This window comes from Thunnus maccoyii, chromosome 2, assembly GCF_910596095.1.
Source record: "Thunnus maccoyii chromosome 2, fThuMac1.1, whole genome shotgun sequence".
Taxonomy (NCBI): Eukaryota; Metazoa; Chordata; class Actinopteri; order Scombriformes; family Scombridae; genus Thunnus; species Thunnus maccoyii.
Window position 1 is genome coordinate 11,407,932 of NC_056534.1, and position 11,882 is coordinate 11,419,813.

At 39.3% G+C, this 11,882-nt stretch overlaps 1 protein-coding gene across 3 annotated transcripts in view; it reads left to right on the top strand.

The window, feature by feature from the left end:
- The window catches only part of LOC121908964 (protein kinase C beta type-like), a 40,237-nt gene that overhangs the window by 20,548 nt on the left and 7,807 nt on the right, over positions 1 to 11,882 (top strand). For all 3 annotated transcript variants that reach the window (XM_042429313.1, XM_042429298.1, XM_042429306.1), the window contains exons 4-16: positions 165 to 276; positions 4,701 to 4,829; positions 6,617 to 6,773; positions 7,142 to 7,276; positions 7,402 to 7,498; positions 7,619 to 7,762; positions 7,848 to 8,021; positions 8,152 to 8,243; positions 9,331 to 9,393; positions 9,491 to 9,629; positions 9,716 to 9,796; positions 9,887 to 9,994; positions 11,364 to 11,504. In XM_042429313.1, coding sequence (XP_042285247.1) covers positions 165 to 276; positions 4,701 to 4,829; positions 6,617 to 6,773; positions 7,142 to 7,276; positions 7,402 to 7,498; positions 7,619 to 7,762; positions 7,848 to 8,021; positions 8,152 to 8,243; positions 9,331 to 9,393; positions 9,491 to 9,629; positions 9,716 to 9,796; positions 9,887 to 9,994; positions 11,364 to 11,504 — 1,572 coding nt within the window. The remainder of the gene's footprint in view (positions 1 to 164; positions 277 to 4,700; positions 4,830 to 6,616; positions 6,774 to 7,141; positions 7,277 to 7,401; positions 7,499 to 7,618; positions 7,763 to 7,847; positions 8,022 to 8,151; positions 8,244 to 9,330; positions 9,394 to 9,490; positions 9,630 to 9,715; positions 9,797 to 9,886; positions 9,995 to 11,363; positions 11,505 to 11,882) is intronic.

Below are 11,882 nucleotides of genomic sequence, written 5' to 3' on the forward strand. Positions count from 1 at the left end.
TTTAAGCAATATAAATTTTACACACACATGAACCACATAGTGTATTAGGGTCATTTACACTTTTGATGTTGTCCAACCACTGATGATGCCTCGATTACTTTATACAAAATTGAAATTTGTTCCTAAACTTCACATGTTTCTCTCTCTCTCTTTCTTCTCTGCAGGATCCTCGTAGTAAACACAAGTTTAAGGTCCACACTTACTCCAGTCCCACCTTCTGTGACCACTGTGGCTCGCTTCTCTACGGGCTGATACACCAGGGAATGAAATGTGACCGTATGTACACCTGCGCCTGTGTGTGTGTGTGTGTGTGTGTGTGTGTGTGTGTGTGTGTGTGTGTGAGCTAATACAGTTTGAGGCTGTGACACAAATAAAGGCTTGTGTTATTGAGGCCATATGCAGAACTTGTTGGTTTACCTGCTTTGTATGCCAAAGGGTAGCATCTCTACTATTTGGTTTGTAAGTCTAAAACCTCTGTGGGCAACATGAATGGCCTTTTAGAAAAATACCACAAATAAGGGTGTGTTAAACAGACATGGTCAAAGTACCTCTCAGTACATGCTTTCTTTGTTGTCAGAGCTTATCTTCGGGTGTTTTCTTTTTATATTAGCTGAATCTAAGAGTAATTAGAAGGTCAACTACAAAAGTTGCACCTTCACCCTAATCATTTTGTAGTTCTTCTTATTTTCTTTCTTTCTTTCTCCTTCTTCCTGTAAACTATTTATGTATCAACGAACTTCTCCTTTTTCTGTGATTGCTTAAGTTAAAGATCTGCAGATACAATTTTCATTTTCAATTTCTGTTAAACTATTCTGTCATCAAAACCACATTTTCTATTTCTTCATCCCCTCATTTCATCATACCTGCAGGAAAACATGAGTCGGATGTCTCAATTTAAGTTTAAAAAGTTAAAGCCGGTGTATTTACAGGCACTGAAGTAACCGCGTTACAGTCGGTTTTCTACAGAGAGCCGATTTCATAAAGAGCTGATATTGTGGAAAACAAGAATAGCTTTGGTATGGATTGGGGTGACGTTGGGAGCTCTTTGAAAAAATGACTCTTACTTGTTGGGAAACACAATCTTACTGTTTTGAAACATCCTGTTGAAATCTCTTTGCAACATCAGGTTCTTCCTCTTCATTCATGATCACACTCAGGTTCATAAACTGCTGTATACCGTCCAGCTGCAGCCGTTACTCCATGTTGAGACATGGCGTAACGGCACTTGCATTATTCATTAGGTAGTAGGAAGTAGGTGGTCATAAAATATGCCGATTTTATGTAAATGGCTTCAGAAACAGCCTGCTGGAGGACAGAGGAGAATTTGGGCTGTAAGGAAAGATGGATTTAGAGAAATCTAAACAACTTCTGGTGAATAAAATGTCACAGATATGTTTAAAATAGACTCAGTATTTATAAATATGAGCTTTTTATGAGTATGCATGTGCATAACAAAAGACAGCAGACAGAGAAAGCACAACACAGAGTAGCTGGATGAAAGGATAGATCATTACACAGAGCGACGTGTCCGATTTAAAACAAAGCAGCCTGTAGAAGTCTAAATGAGTCAGTTTCCAACACTGAACAGTTTACTCTCTCTCTCCGAACTGTCAGGCTGCTCCGACACAGACGCGCTCACCCAAAAAAAAAAAAAAAAAAAGAAGTCAAAAATCAGTGAGCCGTGCTTCCAAACTAAGGCTGATGACAGGGGAGTAATCTGGTTACTGATCTGTGGCATGTACACGCAGATTTACAATAACATCTTCCCCAGTTACCCACAAACCCCTGCTTACTGAAGTGTAAAGTTTATCTGCTTTTCTTTGCTCAGTAGTGTTTATAAAAGCTCTTTACACTTCCTAAAAGTACCTGTACACATTTCAAACAAATCACTTTCTGGCCTTTAACTGTTGACCTTTTCACATATTGACAAACTTTCTGTTTCTGCTAATTTACCTGAGGTCAACATGTGCATGCTGACTTATGAAATTAAAGGAGAGGTTCATATTTTTTTGAAGTCTGTCTTAAAACAATGATCAGGTGCTCGTGTGAAGCTAATTTTTTGTTGTTGTTATCGTTCCTCTTGTCCTAACATGCTTTCAGTTTAAGTGATGGGTGACAAAATCCAAAACATGTATTTCAAAGTTTATCTGAAGCCAATACGAGACTTCAGCAGTCTGAATAAGTCAAATCATCTTCCAAAGTTAGTCGTATTATTGCAAACTGTCCTCTTTGTGTATCCCTGTTGAGTGGCAGTAGAAGGATGGTAAACAGAAAGAGGGAAAAGCAAAACCTGTTTCAATGTTCATAAGAGCATCGTTACCTTTCGTAAACACGAACATGTCACACAAACTTTGGCTTAGACCAGATTAACACATTCTCAGAAATCTTGCAACATTTCATTTGGTCAAATGTCAAAGCTGTTACTCAGAAAATGAACAAATATTGAAACGAAATTGACTTTGTTTTGGTACCAGTTTATGCTATTTTGCGTTTAAGCATTTAAACCCCAGATTACCAGATATATTGAAATGAGATTGCGTTCATCATTTAAAACAATCGACCTGCTCGTGAGTCACAATGACGGACGGTTGAACAGAAACCGTACAATCGGCTTCTCTTAGTACTGAGCGAATAGTTTAACATTCCTGTAGTTCCTGTGCCATTTTTACCGCTGACCATTTGCCTGCTGTTTGCAAATACAACGCAAACAGGAAGTGGGTAAACTCTCTGTAGTGCTGCCTCCAGCTGTCACCGCCATTATTTAGTGGGGAGACAGTTCCTCATTGTATCAGTGTCATGTATGTGTTTGATGGACTTTGACTCGGCCCCCGGGAATACCACAGTTTTTATTCATTTATTTTTAGTCAGCAGGTGTACACAAAGAAAGAAAATAGAAAAATTCTTGGGTTTGAGAGTTTAATTAACACAATTTACAAATATGTTTGTAGGTTATATGTTTTAGTTCACGTCAACATACAACTTCAAGGTCAATTCTTGCAAATTTGATTCATGTTATCAAAGATATACTAAATAGTGGAAATGCACACTTTATAGACTTGTTCCTGAATTCTACTTGCTAATGTTAAATTAATAAATATGTAAAAATCATAATTATCAAACAGCATTAAAATGATTGCGTTTTTGGACGTGCATTTTTGATGTTTTCTGTAATAATTACATTTTTTTTCCATACAGTATATTCACCGTTAAAGGATATGTCTCTGGTGATATTCTATAGTTTTCTTATTGTCAATAAATCTCATGTGCAGAGCCGAACCAGCAATGAATTGACCCTACTTACAAGTATTGTGTGTGCATCCAAAATCTGATAAATCGCATCCCCCTGTGTGTAGACCTCTGTTGTTGGCCAAAACAATTAAAAACACATTAATGAGCCAAACTGGGCTAATGGCTTCCGTAGTTTGTTTAGAAACAGCAGAGTAATAACAGCAATCACATTTACGGTCTCAGGAGAGCAGTTCCTTCTACAGCAGACGCCACTTAGCCAGTTAGTCAGTATATGATCTAATAAAACAGAAACATGATTCCTCATACAAAGCAATGATGACCTTCTCTCTCTGTGAAACAGATTATTTGAATTTTTTTTGCAGGAAGCAAGAACACAAGTTCACTAAAACCAAAACCGCCAATTTGACTTGAATCAGCGCGTAAAAAAGTTATAAGAAATAAGATTTGCCTCCAAGATAAGATGTGTTGTTCATTTAAATGCTTGTTTTTTTTCTGAGGCAGCTGTTTTTAGACTCTGTAAAGGTTTTAACAGCACGTGTAGCTGGTTTAAGCTGAATAGCGACGTAAAGATGCGTGTGTGCATGACTGGTTTGAGGAACTGTTTGATGGAGATACAGAATAACATTCATGCAAAGAAATGATCATTTCAAAGGTCACTCTCATGCAACATAACACGGACACACACACACACACACACACACACACACACACACACACACACACACACGCACGCAAGGCAATAAATTACCTCACTCTCCACCTCTGCAGAGCCACAACACCACCCACTGATGTGAGTGATTGACCTCAAATGTTGTTTGTCCAGAGCAGTCTGACATCTAGTGGACAGTCTCAGTTATTACACACACAGCAGTTGAGTTTATTCCCCTCCAACGGAAATATTATTATATTTTTTTACAAGTAGAATCCAAGATATTCCTCAAATGGTGTCAGTTCAACACTTTAACATTTTGTCTGAAACTTAAACATATTAAACTTACTATATACTTTATATTATTGTGTATTTCATGCACTTTATTTACTTTATTCTGTGACTATACTGTTATTCTACCGATTCCACTTCTGTCTAGTCTGTAAATCTAATAACTATTAAATGTCTGTCTGTCCTGCTCTGTTTCTCTTTCTGAGAGTTTCTTTGTGGAGTATTTCCTTTTTATGAATGGAGGGTGCTGCATCTGAGACGTTTTTTGTGATTTTGGGTTATGTAAATAAAATTCATTTGGCACTCTTCACCATTGTATCATCACAGTAGTGTACGACGTTAAATTACTGTCACATTAAAATGGATTTTTAAGCTGCCAGATTTGAAAAAGTAATTTAGTTAACGATAATCAGACGTGTTGTTTATGAACAAGTGCTTGATAATACAATAAGTAACTGATGGTGCTGTAATAATGAGAGTAATAATGCATTTTGTGTGTGTGTGTGTTTAGATTGTATGATGAACATCCACAAGCGGTGTGTGGCCAACGTCCCGAGTCTGTGTGGGACAGATCACACCGAGAGGAGAGGACGCATCCACATCTCTGCCCAAATCACTAAGGACACTCTCACCGTCACCAGTGAGTGCTCTCTCTGTCCGTCCATCCCTTCATTTTCACTTTTTCTCTCTGCCACACACACACACACAGACACACACAGACACACACAGACAGTTGGTCCACCGAGAGGGAAAGCGCCTCTCAAAGCTCTATCAGCCCAAGACTAAAACTGGAAAGTCCATTAGTCGATCAATGATCCAACGATTGACCCACATCTCCACTAGGACATGCGTCCACGTGCCAGCTCTCTCTCTCTCAGACAGCTGCGGATTGATTATGGAACAGAAACTAAACTGTTGTTAAGTGTTGTCAAATGTAGCCAGAGTTATTTGGGGCAGGCCAGAGCCGGATTCACAGCTTTAGATGTAGGAGTGTTGCAGGTTCACGTCCTGCTGTCCTCTGCAAAAGGACAAATAACAGACTCCGGGCCAGATTTACTGAGTAAACGGCATTTACGTTGAGTTTGTGGCCGCAATCTGTGCGTATTCAGAGCCAGATTTACTAAGACAGCAGCTCATTACGTGGACACATTCTGCGAGGGAAGGAGAGCTCAGCAGGTGCAAGTCAGTTGTAGGATTTCTATAAGATCATCAAGCTCAGAAAGGAAATAACAACGTAGTGATTTTCATTACATAACATATACTTTGGACGCAGTTCAGATGCACCTGAGAAAAAAAAACTGTTACTCAAACATTGAGTGACTCAGCATTTACAAAGCACTTTACAATTTGCCTCTCATTCACCCGTTCACACTCACACACTGACAGCAGCGAGCTACCATGCAATGTCCCAGCCTGACCATCGGGAGCAACTGGGGGTTCAGTGCCAATCACTGACCCTGTGATTAGTGGACGACCCGCTCTACCTCCTGAGCCACAACGGCTCTAGAGTAATAAAGCAAGACAAGACGAGGAGGAGGACAATATTACTCTGAAAACTCTGAGATTACAATCTTTAGCTTGTATCTAATTATAAGACTTAATACATTAGAAGGCAATAAACATGTTCATGGGAAACAAAAAGCAGACTAGATAAAGTGATATAATAAGACAAAGACACACAAAATATACTCAAGCTACTGGAGCAGGTGGAGAAAGAGAGAAAAGGAGCAGTTGGAGTTGGAGATGCTGTTTATATGGATGTTAATACTGAGGTAAATGCCGCTTCGCTCACTTAAGAAAGGAAGGAATAGTTTAGTTGCAGCCTACAGTGGAGTTCAAATTCAGGTTTGATAAACACAAACCAAAACTCTCAAATCCACTATTGTATTGTGTTTACAGTAATCAGATATTGTGCTCATTAAGAAAAGTCTAACTGCTTCATTTTTGTCTCAAATAATTGTTTTTTTAGTCACATACAAGACAATACTTAATGCACTTTTTCACCACTAACCTTCCTTGTTGTTCTGTAACATCTACATAACATGTTGCCGTATATTTACGTCTGGTTTTCAGAGGCAAAGAGGGAATTTTCCTTGCAAAATTGAGCGAATTTATTAAATCCAGCGTAATACATAATCATCATCTGTTAACATGTCTCCTCTTGTTATTTGCGCAATCCTCCCTTAAATGCATGTGCAATAAAAAGAGACGCACCTCGCACACACTTGCACAAATGACACTGCGGTTCCAGTTTTGATAAATCAAGTGTGTTTGGAGCAGAACGCGTCCCATCTGCACCTGAAAAACTGCCACAAAAGTCTTAGTAAATCTGGTCCTTTATCACCAAGAAAATGAAATGTTTGTTTATCCTGGATGTTTTTCTTTCTTCTTCTTCTTCTTCTTCTATTTCATCTCATCCCCTCACAGTCAAAGAGGCGAAGAACCTGGTGCCCATGGACCCCAACGGCCTGTCAGACCCCTACGTGAAGCTCAAGCTGATCCCAGATCCCAAGAGCGAGAGCAAGCAGAAGACCAAGACCATCAAATGCTGCCTCAACCCCACCTGGAACGAGACCTTCAACTTGTGAGACATTTTGTCATTCAGAACAAAAAATTTTATTTTTGGCGTTGTTGGAAGGAAACCTGTTTATTTTAAACTTGGCCTCATTTTCACTCACATGAGCACAAAGTGAACTGGAGCTCATGTCCTCAATCTCTCTCCTGTTTTTGCTTGTTGTCATCGAAGCTATTCTGGGTTACTGTGACTGCGTAGGCATGAAAACTGTCTATTGTTAGAGTTCACCAGTTTAAAAATATGACAGTGAGAGATACTGAGAATGTGGCTTTGAAATAAAAGTGTGATCTTACTGGTTTTCGTTTTTACTCTTTTACGAACATGCCTGTTTTTCTTTTACATCTGATCTTTCTCCTTCCTCTTTCCTCATTTATCAGCAACCTAAAAGAAAGCGACAAAGACCGCCGTCTGTCGGTGGAGGTCTGGGACTGGGATTTGACCAGCAGGAATGACTTCATGGGATCTCTGTCCTTTGGGATCTCAGAGCTACAAAAGCAAGGAGTAGATGGATGGTAAGATGTTGAAGTTGAACACGTGTCCAAAACAAGGATGTGAATATTTAAGGGCTTTATTGTCATCATCTGGTGTTAATCCTGGACTTTATCTGACATCGCTCTTTTTTTATTCTGGGGTTCAGGTTTAAGATGCTGTCCCAGGAGGAAGGAGAATACTTTAACGTTCCCGTCCAGCCAGATGGAGAGGATGGTAACGAAGAGCTACGACAAAAGTTTGAGGTGATGCACACAGGCTTAACAACGCAGAATAACAGTTGTTTTTTTTTTTTTAAATATCAGGATTATTTTTTCTTCCCTCATAATAATCTTCCGTTCCTTCCTTTCCTCTCATCTCTCCAGAGGGCGAAGGTAGGTCCAGGAAAGCCCACAGACTCCTCTTCCTCTTCCTCGGTCTGCAAATACGACAGCAACGGCAATCAGGACCGCGTCAAGCTCTCTGACTTCAACTTCATCATGGTTCTGGGAAAGGGCAGCTTTGGCAAGGTGATGCACGTTCACGGACGTTTGTGAGTCGCATTGAATCAGCGGCGTGAATCTCACCTGTTTACTTCTCACGGACTCTTCTCAGGTGATGCTGGCTGAGAGGAAGGGTACGGACGAGCTGTACGCCATAAAAATCCTGAAGAAAGACGTGGTGATCCAGGACGATGACGTGGAGTGCACCATGGTGGAGAAGAGAGTCCTCGCTCTGTCTGGGAAACCGCCTTTCCTCACTCAGCTGCACTCCTGTTTCCAGACAATGGTACAACACGACGTCTCGCATTAACAGAAACATGAGAACACACAACTATTTTATAGATAGATGATGACTTTATTCATCCCTGATCCTTCTTTCTCATCTCCTTCCTTATTCCTTTGTCCTTGTTCTCCAGGACCGATTGTATTTTGTGATGGAGTATATTAATGGAGGAGACCTCATGTACCAGATCCAACAGGTTGGAAAGTTCAAAGAGCCTCATGCTGTGTGAGTAAACACACCAAAACAACAACATGTTTTATGTTATAGTATGAATATCGCCTTTCTGCTAAAAACAGTATCATGTATCATCCAGTATGGTGTGATCTCCTGTTCTTATTGAGCCTTTAAAATTTGTTTTCTGTGTTATGCTCTGTTTCACTGATATCTGTTCCTCTTTTGCAATATTTTGGGCTAATCTGACAAAACATTTTAAAGGATGTACAAATTTAGATTTAGATAACCCTTATTTACATAGTATGTGTCAGGTGCCTGCAGCTGCTTCACAGTAAAAGAGCTACTGTATTGATAGTTAATACATTATTTGAACACTTTGCATTTAACTCAACTCATTTACTTTTATGCAAAAGCAAAGCATGATAGTTGTAAGTTCTTAAAAGGCTTATTAAGATGTATACAAATATTTTCATGACTAGTCGATTCATCATTTTATCTATAAAATGTCAGAAAAGAGAGAAAAATGGCTGTTAAAATTTCTTAAAGGTCAAAGAGACGTCGTCAGTTACCCTGTTTTGTCCAATCAACAGTCCAAAATCCAACGTTATTCAGTTTACTATCATGTATGACACAGAAAACCTTCAAATTCTCACATTTGAGAAGCTGCAACCACTGAACATTTGGCATTTATGGTTAAAAAATGACTAAAATGACTATTTGATTATCAAAATAGCTCTAGTAATGTGATTATGTAGGTTGGTGACAACAATATGAAGTAGTTCACAATAACATCATCTTGAATAACTCTCACAATAGCATCTCTCATCATTTATGAGTGTCATCAGATATTATATTGGGATATTACAGCATCTTTTACCCATATTGTCTGCACTTTTTTTCTTTTATTTAAAGATATTCTCCCACTTTACTGACCACTGGTTACTGTGTTTTATCATTTAGGAATAGTGTAAACTCTGTGTTCAAGGGGTACAGTAGTGTATTTGTGTATGTAGATTATCTACCTATATTGTATGTACTTACGTATTTTTCTATATGCAGCTGTATTGTTGTCTCACATCTAACACACACTCTATTGTGTGTCCATATCAATAAACTGGTGTTTGTTTGTGTATTTCAGGTTCTATGCTGCAGAGATTGCCATCGGACTCTTCTTCCTTCACTCCAAAGGCATTGTGTATCGGTGAGTTCGTTTGTGAATTAGCTCAAATCCACTATGTGATTATTCACAAACATCTCGGAGTAGTTTGTGTGTTTATCACTTGTGTGTGTGTTTGCAGGGATCTGAAGCTGGACAACGTGATGCTGGACTCTGAAGGCCATATAAAGATCGCCGACTTCGGCATGTGCAAGGAGAACATGCTCGATGGAGTTACCACAAAGACTTTCTGTGGAACACCAGACTACATCGCCCCTGAGGTGTGTTTACATGCTGTGTGGTGACTGGTCTTGTTTTCATCCTTTTTAACTTGATAATTAATCCTTTCTGACTTTGTGTTTTGTAGATCATCGCCTATCAGCCTTATGGGAAGTCTGTGGACTGGTGGGCCTTTGGAGTACTGCTCTATGAAATGCTCGCTGGACAGGTTTATATCCATTAACTATAGTCCCTTTATAATTGAAAACACACAACTGTGACAAGAACTGAAAACGCTAAAGTATATTTCTGTGTCCAGCCGCCTTTTGACGGGGAGGACGAAGATGAGCTGTTCCAGTCGATCATGGAGCATCACGTCTCTTATCCGAAATCCATGTCCAAAGAAGCTGTTGCAATCTGCAAGGGGGTGAGAACACATACTCAAATGCACATACTGTATACATACAGACTCAATCTGACCCCTAATCCCTCACCCTGTCTGCTCTGAACACTGCAGCGTTCATCAGAGCTGATTCTCCAATAATTACTGTAAAACTGCAAGTTACGAGTAAAGGAGGAAATGTTAAAAATTTAAATTCCGTTTTGCTAATTTGTAAACACTGTTTTGGTAAAACACATTAATATACACTTGCTGGCCACTTTATTAGCTACATCTGTATATGGCTGCAACAAAAGATTATTTTTATTATTGATTAATCTGCTGATTATTTTCACGATTTTTCATTTGGTCACATCAGAAAATATTGAAAAAATGCTCATCACAACATCCTGGAGTTCAAGGTGACGTCCTTAAATGTCTTATTTTGTCCGACCAACAGTCCAAAACTCCAAAATATTAAATCTACAGTGATGTGTACTAGTTGTGATTAATCTACTAAATGTTGCAGCTCTAGTTCTGTACAACTTAATGCAGTCTAATACAGCAGCTCTGCCAAAGCTTATAAATTGTAAGAATCTGTCAAGATAAATTATCAGCTTTACCTTAAAAACTAACTAACTGCATTTTTATGAATGTGTTCATGTATTTCCTCCCTTCTGATATGTTTATCCTATTTACCTGTTTATTTATCTCATCCCTCCTTACCCCCTGAGTGTGACTTAAAGCAGCTATAATGGATATTTTTATAATGACTACGCAATGTGAGAGGCGTTGCTTGTAGTGATGAACCTGCCGAGAATTATCACCCGACTCTGCAGGTGTAAAGAGCTTTATAGTGAGTTTCAGCTCATTGTTTAGCTGTCTGCCTGCACATTTACCGTTGTGGTTCACTATCACTTCTCTCATAATGTCATTTTCGGCCACAGCAGGCAGCTGTTTTCAGAGAGAGCTAAAACTCTGCTGTACTACCTGCTCGGCACCAAATGGCACACAGACACAGTTAGCGACTAACTGGTGAACATATTGAAGCATTTAGCAACTAAAGAGCCACGTATTTCCCTCAGGAGTTGATAGAGACCAAAAACAGAGATAAAAGAGAGTTAATATTTACATATATGACTTATATTCACCGTGTGGACAGAAACATAACTCCAAATGAATGATGATAATGTTGCTCCGTAACTGCTGGATGTATAAATAAGCAACTGTTTGCTAACAAGTTCAATATATCAACTTAAAAGGTCACAACTTTCCCCCAAAACATCACTTATTGTTGCTTAAATGCAGATGTAGTGAAGGACTAGTGGGTAGGGAAAGAGACGTTATACACACACACACACACACACACACACACACACACACACTCCTCTCACATGGTGTCTGTGTGTGATTTTAGCTGATGACCAAGCACCCAGGTAAGCGTCTGGGCTGTGGTCCAGAGGGGGAGAGAGACATCAAGGAGCACGCCTTCTTCCGCTATATAGACTGGGAAAAACTGGAGAATAAAGAGGTCCAGCCGCCTTTCAAACCTAAAGCTGTGAGTATTTTACACATTCTCACTCTTCAGCTGTTGATTATAACCTGAAACTCACTGATCGCCACAGAAATTGGTTACAAACACTGAAGGAAATGACACATACGATTAGGTCAAACTCTGGAGGTAAGTCGTAGAAACGATTAGATCGCTCATCCTCCCCGAACCCAACCATCACCTGCCATTGGTCACTACTCTGACAAATGCAGAGTTTGTGATTGTAGTCACCAATGATAACGCTGAAATATCACTGGCTCATATATGGACCAATGGAAATCCACAGTTTCGGCTGTGAGTGATTTTATTGGTTGATGCCATGTTTTAGTTGTATTTCTCTTTTTTCTCTTTGTTTGTTGTTGTCCTTTTTTTCTTACATCCCTC